At 57.5% G+C, this 17,146-nt stretch overlaps 1 protein-coding gene across 1 annotated transcript; it reads left to right on the forward strand.

Moving 5' to 3' along the window:
* The first annotated feature begins 1,276 nt into the window (after nt 1-1,276).
* On the forward strand, nt 1,277-16,694 carry MMD2 (monocyte to macrophage differentiation associated 2). The gene is made up of 7 exons (XM_082006648.1): nt 1,277-1,459; nt 13,402-13,483; nt 14,144-14,304; nt 14,401-14,475; nt 14,774-14,875; nt 15,478-15,547; nt 15,929-16,694. Exons 1-7 carry the CDS (start codon nt 1,413-1,415, stop codon nt 16,130-16,132), a joined length of 741 nt encoding a protein of 246 aa, XP_081862774.1. The 5' UTR covers nt 1,277-1,412; the 3' UTR covers nt 16,133-16,694.
* The last annotated feature ends 452 nt before the right edge of the window (nt 16,695-17,146 follow it).

The raw sequence follows: 17,146 nt of genomic DNA on the forward strand, positions 1-17,146 counted from the left end.
CGTCGGGGAACCGGGGTGCTTCCTGTGTGTGTTGAGCATGCTCCACAATGCAGCATGCACCTGGAGCATCACCCCTTTTGCATCCCCTGGGGGGATGAGCTGCTTTTGGAAGAGGTTGCAGAGGGTGTCAGGATTAATTCATGCCTTGAATTAAGGGACCCCTTAATTTTTGTCCATTTTGACTTTTGGAAGATGTGTGTGTGTGATTTCCCATGGAAATGGCCATATGAGCATAACCGTTTGTGTCAGGATGTCCTCAGCTGTTTCACCTTCCTCCCATCAGCATTATTACAGCATCAGCAAGGAGAGGGTGCACTGGGGAGACCAGGGCTCTCCTCCTCCAGTGGATGCTGGCCTTATGTCACCTTTCTTGTCCCTCAGCTGCTAGCCTGAAGGTGCCTGCAGCCCCTGGCACAGGCTGGGCACGGATGATGCCCATTTGCCTGCAGACAAGCCCCCCTCACACTTTACAGCCCCTCTCTGAGCTCCTCGGATGTACAGCAGGACCTCACCTCCTGTGAGAGCCTCCCTGCGTGATGTAGAGGATGGAGGAGTGAGGCTCAGGGTGGAGATGGAATGAGGATCCTGGGGTGTCCAGTCCTTGCCTTGCTGTCCTGCAGCTTTGTCCCCCTTCTCTGGAGCAGGGGGGGATGGTGGGATGCTGGTGGGAGTCGTGTCCCCACCCATGGGCACCCCACAGTGACGGGGCTGGGGCAGAGCCGCCCACCCTTGCCGGGGCCTCTGGAAAATAATGGGGAAAAAAAATCATTAAAATCAAATAAATAAAAGCAAAACCAAACAAAGCAACACCCTGGGGACGCCGGAGCGGGCTGGCCCTGCCCTGGGGCGGGCATCGTGCAGGCAGGGACACCTCGGTGGTCCCCCCGGAGGACCCGGCCGCGGGCAGCGTGACTGGGGGAGCAGGCAGGCTGCCTGCACTCGCCGCTACTCCTCACCCCCACCGATGCTTTAATCACATTTTCAATTCAAATCTGCTGCTATTTGATCCCCTGGGGGTGGCGGCGGGGAGGGGGGAATATTTTTAGCTGTGCTTAAAGCCGCCGGGGCGGCTGAGGGGGATCGTGCAGGTTGCTGTGGCCGGGCGGAGTTGGACGGGATCCCCCCCACCCTTTTTCTTCCTCCTCCTCCTCGCACATCTGAGGGCGGCAGCGGGGCTGACTCCCCCTTCTCGGAGGTCGCCTTTGTTTTTGCCGTGCCGCTCTCCCGAGCAGCCCGGGGGGCGGGAGGGGGCCGGGGCTGGACTGGGCTTTGCTGGGCTGGACCGGCCGCCCCTTCTCCCCGCCCCGCCCGCAGCCCGCGGAGTTAGTGCGGTTCCCCCGGGCGGCACTTTCCCCCTCCCGGCCCGGGGCTGAGCAGCCGCCGCCCCCCGGGACCCCCATGGCACCGCCGCGATGTTCGTGTCCCGGGTCCTGGATTTCCAGAAGACGCGCTACGCCAGGTAAAGCCCTCGGCGCGGCGGTCCCCGACCCCCGGGTGCTTGCGGAGCCCTAGGACAGCCCCTGCCCGGGCTGGGCTCCGTCGGGACCTTCAAAAGCTGCTGAGTGCCCCAAAGCCCAGGGCAGGTGCGGGCTGGCCTTTTGGGAGAAGGTTACCTGCCTTTCTGCATCCCTAAGGGATTCTGAGCATCCTTGGGAGCCCTCGCTGCCTTTTGCTGGGTCCAGCTTCACCGTTGTCTTCCTGCTGGGGGACCAGGAGCCCAGCTCCCCACAGGAACGGTCCCCACAGCCAGCCACGAACCCTCCACAGAGGGACCGGTATTGCCCCCAGGCAAAGCTCCCTCGGGGTGACTCGTCCAGGGGCTCCGTGGGGCTCCCATGGGATGCACCAGTGGTGGATCCTTTCCCTGCTCTGTGAAATACCCAGGGAGGTTTTCCGGCACTGGCAGGAACTTGTTTTAACACCTCAGGTGCATTAGGAAACCTCATGGTGTTACCTGTGCAGGGGAAACCTGAGGACCGCTGGGCACAGGTCGGAGGGCACTCAGCCATGCACGCCGCTACGGGATCAGATGTGGCCTTTAGCAAGGAGCTGGTGGGTGACGCGGGGACAGAGGCCATCCGCAGCCCTCCGGCATGCCAGGCGCCCGAGGATGAGTCAGATCGCACAGCGCTGGGTGATGCATGGCCAGATGGGGCTCAGGGGGGTACTGGGGGTGCTCAGCTTTGCACCAAGGACAGGCTTTGCTCCCAGCTCCCTGTGGGTGTGGTGGGGCTGTTTTCAAGGCTGCGGAGGGTCCCACAGGCTGGCACAGTTCTTGGGGTCATTCAGCTCTGCTGCTGTCAGACTCCCAGTAACGCTGTTAGAATCAACTACCAGAGAAAAACTCATCTGGAAAGGAGCAATGATGGTGTTTCTTGCCTGCTCCAGGCACGAGCATCCCTGGGGGATGTTTGTCTGGACTGGGTAAGGGCAGGAGAACCCCCTCCCAGCCCCACAAACCACCAGCTCCTCTCCTTCCAGGTGTCCTAGGAGGAAAATCCATGCTTGCACCTCCAAAATCTGCCTGAAACATGTGGGCACCTGCTCAAAACCATTTTGATGATGTAGCTGCCTCCTGATAACTTTTACCTGGGGGAGACGCAGGAGGTACCCAGCAGGTCTGTAAAATGCATCTGGTCCAAAACTCCTTGTGAAAATAGAGAATTCAAAGCTGGTTTTCCCTGTGGGTGTATAGTGGACAGGGCTGGGGGGGATGGAGCTAAGCAAAGCTCTGTCCCCTCAGAGAAGGAGAAAAGCTGTTCCTTTGCCTCATTGCAGTGGTGCAGAGGCTCTTTGGGAGCTGGGCAGCAGAGCAGGGTCTGCTCCCCACCTCAGTCCCCCCCCCCCACACCCCCAGCAGAACCCATCTGCCAGCCTGTTGCTTGATTTATCCAAAAGTAGCATGCTCAAACTTTGTCCTGGTCCTTTCTGGACACAGCTTGTTAAAAGGGATGAGGCATTACAGAGTGCCTTGCAGGGCTAGAGCCCACCTGTGGGGCAGGGGCTGCAGGGCATGGGAAGGGTCAGGTCTGCAGGGCACCCTCCACCCCTGGCTGGGTAAGGAGCAGGGGGAGATGGGTGCTCCCTTGGTTTTCACCCCAAGATACGACAAAGCAATCGCCAGCATGAGATGCTAACCCAGAGCTTCCTACATCACCGCCGAGATCCTCTTAGCCTAGTGCTTAAAAATAACAGTTGGCTAATCCCCGTCCCACCCACGCTCCACGCACACCAGCTCTCTTCTCCGCAGAAATGCTCCACTGTGGCATATCTCAAAAGAGACCCTAAAAGCTGCTCCTTCATTTGTGCCAGGGATACCCTGTCCCCTTCCCTGGGCTGCAAGTAATGGGGACGGGTGTGAGCAGGAGCCATGGGGCTCACAGTGGCACATGCCCTCCAAGGCATCAGAAGCATCTCGTGACATCTTTTCAGAGGATGAAAAACTCATGCTTGTGGCCGCCTTTGGAAAAAAAAATCCAACAACTCAAAGTTTTTCCTTGCAGTGGAAAAGCCTGGAACAACTTCATTTTTAATGTCTTTTTATCTAATTTTGAGTGAGGACCAAGAAAGGAAGAACTTGGCCATCAATACACCCACCAAAAGGAGTAAATAAAAAACAGCGCGGTGATGAAAGACCTGTTGTGTGAAAGCTGCAGCAGAGGCACTGGGCTTTGAACAAAGAGATGAAAGGCAGTAATCAATGCAGGAGCATTTCGTGAGCTGCCAGGAGAAAACTCAGGGCTGGAGGGGCACCGGGTGTTCCCGAATCCCTCCCAGCCAGGCTGTGGGGACAGAGCATCATGGCTGGAGTGGAGGGGAAGAAAGCAAACAGAGGGGGCTGCCACTGTGGTGGGAATAAGGATGCACAGCAATGCTGTTAGAGCAGGTTGTGGTTATAAATGAGGCTGCCGGTGGTTTCTGCTCTGCTGTGGGGTCCGGGAGGCTCTTCCATCATCTGCGACTATGGGGAAAGGGAGTTAAAGTGTGCTGCTGCGGCAGGGCTTTCCGTGCCGCTCCCAGCCTGCGCCATGGCAAGCGATACCCACCTCCTGCCCGACAGTCCAAATTCAGCCACGGTGCCAGCAGCAGCGTGCAGTTACGGGGTGCAAGCAGATGTGATTCCTCCTGCTTTATCCAACCACCAGACAGCTATTCCCCCATTCCACCTCCACCCTTTCCTCTCCTCCTCCCAGCTCACCGAAACGGTGCCGATTTCCCACCAGAGCAACAGATCAGCACAAATCGCATCTTCATGGAGTCTCATCAGCCAGGTTACACCGAGCCAGTAACCGATCCCTCCCCTCCACCTCACCACTGGCTTTGGCCCCGCTTTATCCCACTTTTTACTCAGAAATGGTCCAGTGCCGCCCTCCCACGTAGCTGCTGTGGGGCTCAGCCCCAATCTCCCTGCAGGCACACAAAATGCTTCCCAGGCTTTGGCCATCCAGAGCTGTAATTGAAAGGAAACACGGTCCAGCGGGGAGCTGCTGTACCTGGCTGGCTTCAGTAGCTCCAAACAGCCAGGGGAGAGGGGTTTGGTAGAAGCTGCAGGCTGCACAGGGCACTGGATCGTCCAAATTAACTGATAGCAGTTCATGATTTGATTTGTTCATGTAAAAAGCTCTAAATCTTACTGCATTTGCTTCTCTTGCCCTGTGCAGAGTAATAAAGAGGGGCAGCTAGGAAAATCCACATTAATTTGTCAGCCCAGAAGCAGCAGGAGGTTAGGGAGAACAGGGGCCTCTTAGGTACGTGGTCCAGGCTTGTCCTCAGCTGCCCGGTGTCCGCAATGTAGACATTGCCACCTCCTCACCAGCACGAGGGCATGGAGGACTGAACTCCACACTTGCTCAAAAGCAAATCCTCCAAGTTGGGGGAAAGGCAGCTGGGAAGACCTCCCCTGTTGCTCCCTGCACCTGTAATTACTGAGCAAGGAGACATTCACCGACCCCTCCTCCAGCATCTCCAGACAAGAGAGGGAGAGCAGAACCAGCAGGAATAGGAGTGAGAGAAAACATTGGGGTGCTCAGACCCCAAACATGAGAAAAAGCACTGCCAGGCTGACAGCCTGAGCAGAGCGACCGCATTGGGAAGATCTGGTCCCTGTTTGCTTTGCGATGAAAGCACGAGCAGCCCTCGCCTGCTCCCACACAGGCCGAGACGCTTTCCAAGAGCTCTGCTTCCCCCACTGCCCGCGTGGGATGAAGCGGTGGGAAAGGAAATGCTTTCAGCGTTGATAACGCAGCTCGGAACGGCTCGCGAGGCAGGGGCTCCTCACCATGCAAGCACCAGCCCCATCCCACCACCCCCAGCTGCCAGGCTGCCTCCAGCTGAGCACACCCACTTGCTGCAAAACACACTGCTCCATGGGATGGGGAGGCCCCCAAAATACCTAGGGAAAACCAGGATCACCTGATGCCACTGGCCAATTCTATATTGGTCACTCTGTGGGGCCAGGTTGACTCAGATACTCTCTTTAAGATAGCAGCGGTAGGATTCATCTCATGTAGGTTTGGCTGCCCTGGGTGCAGTTATCATTGGTATCTGGAAGGCAAGAAGTACTTGGAACACCCTTTGCAATGGGATGTTCCCTCAAATCACCCCTTTCTCTCTTTTGGGAGGGTCAGGGGACCCAGCAGGATGGGCTCAAGTGGGGATCACTGCATTGGAGATATGCAGCAGTGGGCAAGCCAAGCCCTGTGCCTTGTGCTTTTGGGGGAAGGACAGTCTCTTGGCTGCCTGGGAAATGGATGCACGATGGTCTTTTCCTTCCTTCAGCTGGTGTTGGATGTCAGCCTGTTGTGATTCTTTGGCACAGCTCGCCATGGCCAGCCTCACGAGGTAGCAGCCAACACAATGCGTGGGAAATTCAAGCCACTGCCCAGGGCAGCGAGTCAGTGAATGCAAGAAATGGGGCTCTGCCAGGACTGCTCCCAGGCTCGCCTTCCCCTCCTCCTCCCTTCCCACACCTCCAGCTCCACAGCGAGACAAAGCAATGCAAACCACCCGCAAGTCCTACAGAAAGGAGAAGGGCACAACAGTACCAGAGTTCATTGCTCCTGGGGGTGCTTGGCTGCAGCTGCGAAAGGAGATTGGTCGGGTACCCAGAGAGATGCTGCAAAGGGATGGATGCTCAGAGCAGGGGCTGAGCAAGGCAGAGGAGAGACGACCAAACACGCTCAAGACTCCCTTAGGGGTTCTCCAGGTGAAACTGAACCTCAGCATTTTCATGCAGTGAAAATCCAGAGTCCAACAGGCTCAATGTGATACCCTACAACTTCTCATGATAATATGATACCACAAGCATCTTGTTCCTGGTGTTTGCTTCAGATGCCGATTAGTTGAGCTGAGCAACGCTGACCTTCAGGAGAGTTTGAATCCAAGTCTGTGATCATGTTCAAGTTCATAGTCCAGGCTGGCTGCTGCTGAGGAAAGGATTTTAAGCAGAGAGAGATCAGCAGGTCAGGGGCAAGGAGTTATCTCCTTTGCTGTGCTCAGCAGCACTGGCTGCTGCTGCAGCATTAGACACAGCCCTGCTCTCTGTTGCAAATAATACTAATTGAGATCCTAGTATCTGCTTGCCTGGCTGGTGAAATGCATGGTTCTCCTTCCGTGCGTTCATTGTCCAGAGGCATTTGCTGAATTTACAGATATCGTTTGTACTTCAGTAGCATCCAGGAATCCCCAATGAGAGCCAGGCTCGGTCTCTCAGGGGATGCTATGGGGAGACCTTATGGACCTGAGAAATTGTGACCTGCTCACATAATGTGACAGTAGAAGCTGGGTCTCCAAAGAGCTGGTGGCAGCTGGGGTTAGAGGCTGGGAAGGCTCCAGCCCCTAAATTGTCCAAATCTTTTGCCAGCAGGCAGAAGGGCCTGTGGCTGCACTCACTCCTGCCCACCTTGGGCTGTTGCAGAGTTTTAGCAGGCTCAGCCAGCTCAGGATTTGTCCCACTAACTTTTGTGCTTAGGGCAATGCAGGCAAGGCAGCAAGGAACATGTCCAATGACTTTCCAAACAAGCAAATACTGAATAACAGAGAATTTTCAGTTCTGGAAACAGTCCTCCTAACACTCACAAAACACCTGGGACATCAGAGTCATTTTGTGACTAATCAGCTGTTGCTGGAGGTCTCATGAGTACCAAACGAAACAAGAAGTCCCAGCTCAAAGTAATTTGGGAAACACTCACCAATCCCATCTGCTGTGAATAAACAAACAGCTCTGCTGTAGTTGCAGGGTCATGAATTGCCTAAGAGTCAGAGATACCATCTACATAAAGAGCAGAACGCCTAAAATAAAAAAAAATATCCCTGCACAGAGGATGGGGATATGGACAGTTAGGACCCTGCTAGGTTTCCACCCACCAGCCAAGCCCTGCTAGGTATATATGGGCTGTCACGCGTGCCCAAAGGGTCCATGCCTGCATCCAGCCTGGCTCGGAGCCTCCTGTGCTTGCCTCTGCTAGGGTGAGGAGCGAGGAACAGGAATCGGGTATGCCCTTGGTGCAGTCAGGGAAATAGTCCCTCCCGGCAGCCCCAGCCCCTCGTGTACCCACTGCTGTGGCAGCAGGAGGTGCCGGGGGGTCTTCCCTGCCCCTTCATGGGGGGGATCGGCACCTGCGGTTCGGGGCCGGGTACAGCACGGGCACGGCTGAGCACTCTGTCTCCATCCAGGAGCGTCTCTAAGTCAGCAAGCGGGCTTGTTCAGCATTTCTCATGGCCTGCAGGCTATATAGTGCCGGGGGATGATCTACAGCCAGCCCAGCGTGTTTCCACGTGTAAGAGTGCTAGGAACAAGCAAGACTGGGATGAGGGTAATCAGAGGTGATAAATAAGCATTCAATCTGCAGCCCATTTTGACTTGCTTTGTGGAAGCAAGGCTCGTACCAGAGGCTTCTGGGCAGGTTACTCCAGACATCTGGTGATCCGCTGATTTACCCGTAAGAAAGGTTGAGAGATGCTGGCTTAGATGAAGAGCCTTTCGGTTTGCTGCCTCGATCACTCCCTACCCAAGCTGCCAGCTCTTTGCACGACGCCAGGAAGCAGTACAAAAGAAAATACTGTGCCATCTTGCTGCTGCTCCCGTGGGATGGGCTGGAATAAAAGGAGTAGCCCACAGAGCAGGCTCGTCCTGGCTGCCCCTCTCCCCCAGCCCAGGGAGCAGACCCGTGAGCTTACACCCCACACAGCTCAGCTTTCCAAACCAGGAGCACCATATGTTTGCGTAGGAGCATGCAAGCACTGAGGAACGGGCATGGAAATAGAGGTTTCAGCTCTTAACGGGGTGCCACGCAGCCATGCACATGCCCACGTGGGTGGCTCTGCAGATGGCAATGCTGGGCAGCATCAGCCTGAGCCTTTGCATTTCTGCTTAGCAGGGACTGCAGCGGGAGCACTGCCAGATTAGAGGTCAGAAGCTGAGCACACGCCAAGCCCCAGCTTGCAGGGATGCCACCACTGCAGCTCACACGCGAGTGCAAGCCTGCGGACCTGGCATCTGCGCTGGGTGGGCAGCCTCTGGGCTCGTTAGGGCAAACCCAGACCGCACACTGAAGAGGGGTCTGGGGCCAGTCTGCTCCCTGTAGGGTCACATCTGCTCCGCCACTGTCACTTCAGGCATCGCAACGCTTGCTCTAACAAGGGACAACCCAAAGGGCCCCGGCAGGACTTACCACCGCCTCTGGTCAGCATCCAGCAAAGGCTTTCTGCATCCTTCCTCTCTGACAAGGTGCTACCATCAGCATACAATCCTTCAACAGCTCCTCTGTTCCTCAAAAACTGGTTGTGGCACCCAGTCACAAGGAGAAATCCCCTTGATTTGCAGTCAGATTTCCAGGAGTGGCTCAGCCTGGAAATACCCCAGCTGCCTGGGCAGGAGAGTGAACGTGCAGCAAACCAGCATCCCACCTCCAAAGATATTAAACCAGTTTCTGAGCAAGCCCAGCCCTTTCATAAGCCATTCTCAGGTGAAAACTGTAGAGATTAGCTGGTCTGGGGAGATTCACACGACCTGGGAGCAAGCTGGGACATGCTGGCTGCTCCTTCGTCCCCCCAGCCCACAGTACAACACATGGCCCCAGCATTTAGTGCTTCATGGGTTGTGAAGGGGATGTGGTGGCTCTTCAGGTGTCACAGCCATGGCCACGGCCTCAGCAATGTGCAGGGGGAGCCCAGCTCCTCAATGCAGAGATACACAGCCGTGTGTCATATATATAGCCTGATCTATAGCACGGTTGGGAGTGTCAGGTGTTGGAATGGCTTCTTGCAAGAGCAGGGATGAGCTGCTCAATGGGAGTAGAGGCAAGTCCCAGCTCATGTACCTCCCCGTCCATATCTTAGTGGTGATTTTACACCCTCCTCACATTATCCTTCAGCTCACCTAAAGGATGCCAAAATTATTATCCTCACTTGGAAAAGGGGCGAGAGGGAGATGAAGTGACATGGCAGAGGCCAGTCAGAGAGTCTGTGTCAGAGGCAGGACGAAACCCCATCTCTCCCGAATCACAGCCTGGCCTGGGACTCTGTTAGGGCTGTTCCCCCCCATTTGTCTAGGGGACAGCTTTCCTGCAAAGTGTCCCATGGTTCTGCCTGTGTGAGCATGAGGTGCCCATGGAGCAGCTGAGGCAGGTTGCCTTGGTGCCCCCAGAAGAGCTCAGATGATCAAATGCTCACACATGAGCCACCCTGAGGAATAATTTAATTTAATTCCCTTTTTACCTTCTTCTCTCCCACCCCGGCAAAGCAAGAGCCAGGCAGATCTGCATGATTTTTGAGGTCAGAACTTTGTTCTTGGGTAAAAGTCTTTAAAAAACTCAAAAAAACCCCACCCCAAAGCCACAAAGAACCAGAGTGGGAGAAAGAGAAGGAGAAAGGAACAAGCCTGGGAAGCCAGCTCTGCACTTTGGCCTGGCTGCCTGGGACAAGGGGCTCTTTGTTTCCCTGGCCGGAGCCTGCTGCACTGGCCCTTTTCAGTCTCCCTCCCTGGGAAAGGGGCCAGGGTGAAGCAGGGCAGGCAAAAACCCTGGGCCTGCAGTGAATAACCCCTGATCGGACCCCCACCAGGCCCCCCCATCTTCATATAGGCGGGCCGTATAGCATCTGCCAGAAACAGCACCAGGAGAAAAAGGTGCCCGGGAGCTCCTCGGGTCTCTGCTGCCCATGCACCATCCCTGAAAATGAACACGCTCGTGTTCCTGCCACGCAGGAGGTTTTAAACTTCCCTGTGTCTTTTGGACTTTGCAATCCTAAAGCACCTGCTAAAATGCATCGAAGCACCCAGCCGGCGTGTCATCCCCTGCCCGCAGCTTCCCGGACTCGCCGTGTCCAACGAGCCACATCGACGCACCTTTGCTGGGTCCCCAGGCATGTGGCTGTGTAGGCTGGCGGCTGTTAGGGACAAGCCTCTCTCATCTCCTCCCACCCCAGGGATACTGTCAGGGTGTCCTCAAGCCTATGGGTGCAATGACACGGAGCTGGCGATGCTTGTGGACTCAGGCAGCCGGGCAGGAGACTTGCTGCAGGGGTCAGATCTAAGTTTGGGGCGGTGTTCCCCTTCTTCTCCTAATTTTCGTGCATTGAAAAATCCCGGAGCTCTGCCTGCCTGCCAGCAATTCCCCTTTTCCTAACCCCAGTCGCACAGAGCCGGGGCTGGGAACCAGCAGCAGCCACCCGTGGGGCTTTCATCAGCTCTAACGAGAGTCACACGTGCCATCCCTGAGCGTGTCTGTCTGTCTGTCTGGGCTGGAGCTCAGGTTTGAGGCTGGTTTTGTGCACCGGTACGGCAACTTTCTGCAGTCTGGGAATGATGCAGGGCTCCCTGCGCCCTGCCCTGCACCCATACCCGTGTGCACAGGCGTGACATGAGCTGGATGGATGCTTGGCATCCCGGGATGCTCCAGGAGGTAGATAAAGTCCCAGGAGAGAAGAGAAGGTGAGGAGATGGTGTCCGCAAGCCTGGGGACCAAGCTGCTGCAGGGCAGCTGGGGACTCATCCTGCCCTGCCAGATGTGCAAACACCGGTTGCTCCTGTGCGTGTTTGCACAGCTCTGCTCCTGAGCACGGAGGACCACGAAAATGTGCCCGCCTAACCCCAAAATGCAGTGCTGGCTGCTCCGGGAGGGCCCAGCTGTACCCAGGCCAGCGCTTTGCAGCCGGGTCCCACATCCACAATGCTCCGCTTCCCATCCTTCACAGATGCTTATTAGAAATAAGTGGGACAGGAAAACGAGAATGATCTCTTCCCAGGTCAAAAAAAAAAGATCCTCCTGAAGGCTCTTCCTCCCTCTGGGAAAAGCAGGCGTCTGCCGCACCACCATGGCTTTGGGCTTCGGGGGTGCACTGACCTCGTCCCGTGGGGAGGGCAGGGGTGGCCCTTCCTGGCCTCTCCATCCCCGCGCCAGAGCTAGGGAGGATATCTGCACCCCAGAGACCCCTTCCCAAAGGGTCTGAGCACCCCTCGGCCCCAGAGGGGGGGGCTGTGGGAACCGGCCCCAGCACTGCTCCCCATTACTGCTCTGAACCACCAGAACAGAGGGGGGACAGCATGGGGCTTTGCCAAAACAAATAAATTCAAGAAAAAGACCTCGTGCACATTTCCTCGGCAACCGCAACGTCACCCAGGATGTCTGGGCTTCCCTCTCCTCTTACTATTATTAAAGGGGGTAAGAAGGGGACGCAGCAAGCGAAGGGGAGCTGAGGACAGTCTCCTGGCAGCACTGGGACAGTACACGTCCTGCCAGGAAGACGTGGCTCCAGCACGGGGAGCCCGGCCAGCCCTCGTGGCCGGAGCGGCAGGGTGGGGAGGGCATCCCTGCTGTCCCCTGGGGTGGAGGTGACAGCACGCCAGGCACGGCCACGTCCCCAGGGATGCCCAGCCGCTTCCTGGCCACGGCAGCCTTGCTAAGCTCCCATTCACCCAGCATGGGTCGTCGATTTGCAGAGCGGCGGGAGCTTAATCGCCTCTGTTTCCCCCTCTTAATTCATGGCATTTTTTGGTAACTGACCACGCTTTTTCCCGCAGTGCTGGGGTCCGGCAGCGGGCAGGACAGGGGCTGGGGACACGGTCCCAGCGCGGGCTGTCGCTGATGCCTGCCGGGGAGCACCTCGCACGCCCGAGCCCGCTGTGGCCACACTCCCCCACACTCAAACCCTTATCACTTGAGCTGTTTCATCCACCCTGGCTCACTTTTTTAATAAACAGCAGTGAGCGACCCAGGCGGTGGGTCTGAGCCGGCAGGAGATGGCAGAGGAGTCCGCACGGGCATGGGTGGCTCGGGGATGGGGAGAGGGGACTTTTACTGCCTTTCCCAGTGCCCTGGACCGAGGGGTCACCCTGCGCCCAGCGGCAAGGTCCTGCCAGCCCCCTCGCTGGGCGCAGCTCAGCTGTGAAACGCGCCGCAGATGGTGCCGGAGCCGAGAGCGAACGGGGTCAGAAAGCAATTAGCCCAGGTCCCGCAGGGCAGCCCGACTGGCGCCTGCTCAGCTCGGCTGTCCTGACCTGAGCCGCAGCAGAAAAGGTCTTTAAAGCCCTTATTACCAGGAGCAGCCAGGGGAAGATCACTCTCTATTTGCCCGTTTCTTATGCCCTTTCTTCAAGCCTCCGCTGCTGGCCCCTGCCAGAAGAGGACACTGAGCAAGGCAGCACTTTGCTCCGACCTGTTATCATGGATGCACATTTAATTTGCCGCTTAATACAGCATTATGTACCTAGCAATGGACTAGCAAAGCCCGACGCTATTTTTTATCACCGCGTATTATTCCGACAGGGGAAATCGATATGTTCCTCCGAACGCCAAGAGCAAGTTGATACCTCAGACTAAGAGAAACAGAAATAAAGATACGGGTTTCCAAGGGAGCACAGTGGGGTTTCCCCCTGCAGCAATCTGCGCTGGGACGTGCGACATCCGTGGGCAGGAGGTAGATGCAGGTAGCACCCAGAAACCAAAGGCATCACGGGGATACTGTCGTTGGAGCCGGGCACGCTGCTGTGGCATGAGGATGTCGCCGCCGGACGGGTCAGGGACCCTCAGCAGGTCCTCCCACTACCCCGTGTGCCCCCTTCACTGCTGGAGCTCTTCGCACCACTGCCGTTGTCTGCCCTCTCCTGCCCGCAGCAGCAGGCAGAGAGCTGGCTCCTGCCTTCTGCTCTCCAAGCAATGGCAGCTACCGGCAAAAGCTTCAGCCTGAGCCATAGTTGAGCAAGACCTGGGGTCCTGGCATTCGGGGCCAGACAGATGGACAAGACGTGTCCAGGTCACTTCTGCAAGGCAGCTGGAGCAAAGCTGAGCTGAGGTGGGGCTCCAGGTTGGGAGGCTGGTGGGTGTCCTGGTGCAGACCCCTCCAAAAGGGCATTCCCCAAACCTTGTCCCCTGAGCGTGTTTCTCTCCCTGCTTCTCGCTGCAGGTTCATGAATAACCGCGTCCCGTCCAACCGCAGGTACCAGCCGACGGAGTACGAGCACGCGGCGAACTGTGCCACCCACGCAGTGAGTCCCTGTCCCAGGGCGAGGGAGGACGGTGCTCAGCTCTCCGGGGATCCCCTGAGGAACCTCGAGGAACACCTGAAAATGCCTGTGTTCATCCCTGGAGCAGCTGCTGAGGGTCTCAGGGCTGTGATGAGGCAGGTGTGCCCCAGGTGCTCCCAGGGAGCAGGGATGCTCTCCCTCTGGTGTGCATCTCCCCAGCTCACACCCACCATGGCCCCATGTCCCCAAGGAGGCTGTCCGAGGGCTTAGTGGAGCAGGAGTATTTTGCAAAGCTCCCTGAAAATGGAGTGTTTTTCACAGCAGGAACGGTGGCTGGCACCCCATGGGGCTGCCTACGTGGCAGTGGGACCAAGGGCTCCCCGTATCAGGGTTTCTCTTGGGAGCTAGCAGTTCCCACTCCAAGCTCTGGGAGATGACTCAGAGGTAGCCATCCTCCCTGTGCCTTCCTCCTCCTCCCTACCTCCACCTGGAGAAGCTATTTTTGAGCTATACCACACAGGGAGAGACCCTACCTGGCTGGTCAGGTGGCCAGCCTGCTCCTTATGGGTGGTAGCTTTGACTAGAAGCAAAAGAAACACCTAAAAAGAAAAGCAGAGACTGTATTGTAGTTCCTCAATGGAAACGCAGAGAATCAACAGCAGGTTTGCTTCCCCCTTCCAGTTCTGGATCCTGCCCAGCATCCTTGGCAGCTCCATCCTCTACATCCTCTCTGATGACCAGTGGGAAACTATCTCAGCCTGGATCTATGGCTTTGGCTTGTCCAGCCTCTTCATTGTCTCCACCATCTTCCACACTATCTCCTGGAAGAAGAGGCATCTCAGGTACCAGCCCTGATTGCTCGGGGCTCAGGAAGGGGGAGAGGGTCCGGAGGCCCCTGGTGCTGCAGGCTGTGACCTGTCTGTCTGTCCGTCACGCAGGACCGTGGAGCACTGCTTGCACATGTTCGACAGGATGGTGATCTACTTCTTCATCGCAGCATCGTATGCTCCCTGGTGAGTTGCCAGCGGCCACCGCTTGGCCCCACTGGAGGGGAGAAAAATCAGCCCAGCTCCAACAAATAGGGTTTCCCTCTCCGACTTTAGCTCTGCTCAAGGCTGCATCCTACGCCTTTCCACAAAACCCTCCTGTCCCATAAATTTCAACCCCTTTAAGTTGAAGTTATAAGTTGGGAAGACCCTTCGGTGGGACAGCCATGGGGGTGAGGGCAGCACTGCCCTGGCACCTTGCTGCCCGCAGCCCAGACTGGGGTGCTGCCCTAGACCCCCCTCACCCCAGTCCTGGGTCTTGCAGGCTGAACCTACGGGAGTTGGGTCCCTGGGCCTCCCACATGCGCTGGATCATCTGGATCATGGCGTCTATCGGGACCGTCTATGTTTTCTTCTTCCATGAGCGGTGAGTGCCTTTATCTGGCCCTGTGCTGGTGGATATCGCAGAGCTCAGCTCAGCTCTGCCAGCCCCTCAATGCCCTGATGGTAGTCATGCTGCAGGGGCAAGCAAGAAGGACAGAGACAGACAGACAGACAGACAGATAGCTAGAGAGGTACAGGGTCCCTGGGTAGCCTCCTGGTCAACTGGCAGTGGAGAGCTTCCTTGGACCCTGTCCTTCCCCATCCGCACGCTGGCTTTAAGAGCTTTGGTGGCAGGGACGTGGGAGCACGGATGTGGGAGCAGGGACGTGGGAGCAGGGATGTGCTGCCATGAGTGGCTTTTTCCACATGGTGGCACCAAATAAAAAGCCAAAGGCCCCAGATGTCTCCCTGAAGCCCCAGACGCCTGGCCCTGAGCTGGCAGCTCCCAAGCCAGGGTGGGGGTCCATCACCCCCGGAGCAGGGTGCCAGCCCCGCCGCGGTGCTGTGGCTCACACATGAGGACACGGGACCTGCCGTGGTGGCACCTCCACCGCTTTCCCTATAGCACGGCACTGGACGTTACAAGCGTAAAACCTGACGCTCCCTCTGCACCCGCCTCCAAAGCAGCTTCTCTGTCGGTCGCAGGTACAAGCTGGTGGAGCTGGTGTGCTACGTTATCATGGGCTTCTTCCCTGCCTTGGTCATTCTCTCCATGGTAAGCCACTGCGGCCTCAGTGCAAGGGACAAATCCCAGCAAGGCCAGTTTGTCTCCGGTGGGTTGGCGTGGTCCAGGCTGTGCAATGGATAAAGCCATCCCCAAATATGATGTGGCCTGGCTTGTTTTGCAAGCGATTTGGGTGCCCAGCAGATCCCACGTGCACCTCCAGCGGAGCTGCTGCCTGGGCTCCATCGCCTTGAAAGCCTCCCAGCAAAGCCGGGCTGCTGGGTCCTTGCTGCCTTGCTGGAGAGGAGGGTGTAGGAGAAGGCAGAGCGAGGGTCCTGCAGCTGGGGCCACACTCTGGTCTCGATGGAGCGGTGGGGAAAGGGCAGCAGTGCCGCGGCCGCTGCTGAGCCCTGCCTCCCTGCTTGCTCCCAGCCCAACAGGGACGGCCTCACGGAGCTGGTGGCTGGTGGACTCTCCTACTGCCTGGGCATGGTCTTCTTCAAAAGCGACGGCCGCATCCCCTTCGCCCATGCCATCTGGCACCTCTTCGTGGCCATCGGAGCCGGCATCCACTACTATGCCATTTGGAGGTACCTCTACCGGCCCGGCGCGCTGGAGCCTAAAACATCCCGGTAGATGCCTTAAAGACATCGTTTGTGCCAACTGGCACGTGCGGGCTTGGAGGGGAGCAGGGAGGTAGCCTGCACCGTGGGCTCACCCCGAACCGCCCGCTCGCCCCATGGGCAGCAGCCGCCAGCGCCCTTCCCACAGGGACAGGAGAGCCTGCAGGTTGATTTTAAACAGATTTTTCTTTTTTAACCTCGGGAACTGTTTATTTTTTTAGGCAAAGGTTTTGTAACACGGTGACTGACCGATGGGCTGTGGGAGATAGGGGAGCGACAGCTCGCCAAGGGCTCGGGGGGGCCTCGCTCACCCGCCTGGCCCCGAGCACCCACGGGAGTGGGGACCTTGGCTGGGTTTGGCTGCCGGAGTCCTTACCGTGGGCCACCCCGGGGACTGGAAGTGTTGGGATGGGGGGGAGAGACCTGGCCCCTTTGCCCGGGGACTGGAAGCGTTGGGATGGGGGGGAGAGACCTGGCCCCTTTGCCCTGGAACTCCAGCTGCCCCAGCCGGGGAGGGGAGCACGCTGGCACCCCCGCACCACCCGGGATCGGCTCCTAAATGGTGCTAAGTCACGTCAGCATTAACCGCCCGCTCCCACGTTCTTGATGGGAAGGTCCAGAGTCAACAAAGCCTTACATGAGGTAGAAATTTGAATCTCTTCCAGGGCTCCCCGGAGCCCCCAGGCATTGGAAAGCTTTCTCTAGGCCAGTATTAAGTGCACAACTCGGCACGTCCCTCCTAGACGGGCCCTTGGAGCCCCCACAGACATCTTCTCTCTGGGGCGCTTTGTTTTCCCCTCCGGTCCCGGTGCTGGCAGCAGCCCCGAAGCGCGGCCTCGCTCCCAGGCTCTGCCGCACGTGTGCCTTCGCCTGACGGGGAGCGGAGGAGGGATCTGGCTCCCGACATCCACCCGGCTGGGGTCAGCCCATCCGCATCAGGGGATTTTCTTGGTCCTTGAGGGAGGGAAGCGAACCTCCTTGGGCTGGGAACACGGGGCTGCCTGCCTTCTCTGCTCTTTATTTTGAT

This window comes from Phaethon aethereus (genome assembly GCF_964289735.1).
Source record: "Phaethon aethereus genome assembly, chromosome: 15".
Classification (NCBI taxonomy): Eukaryota; Metazoa; Chordata; class Aves; order Phaethontiformes; family Phaethontidae; genus Phaethon; species Phaethon aethereus.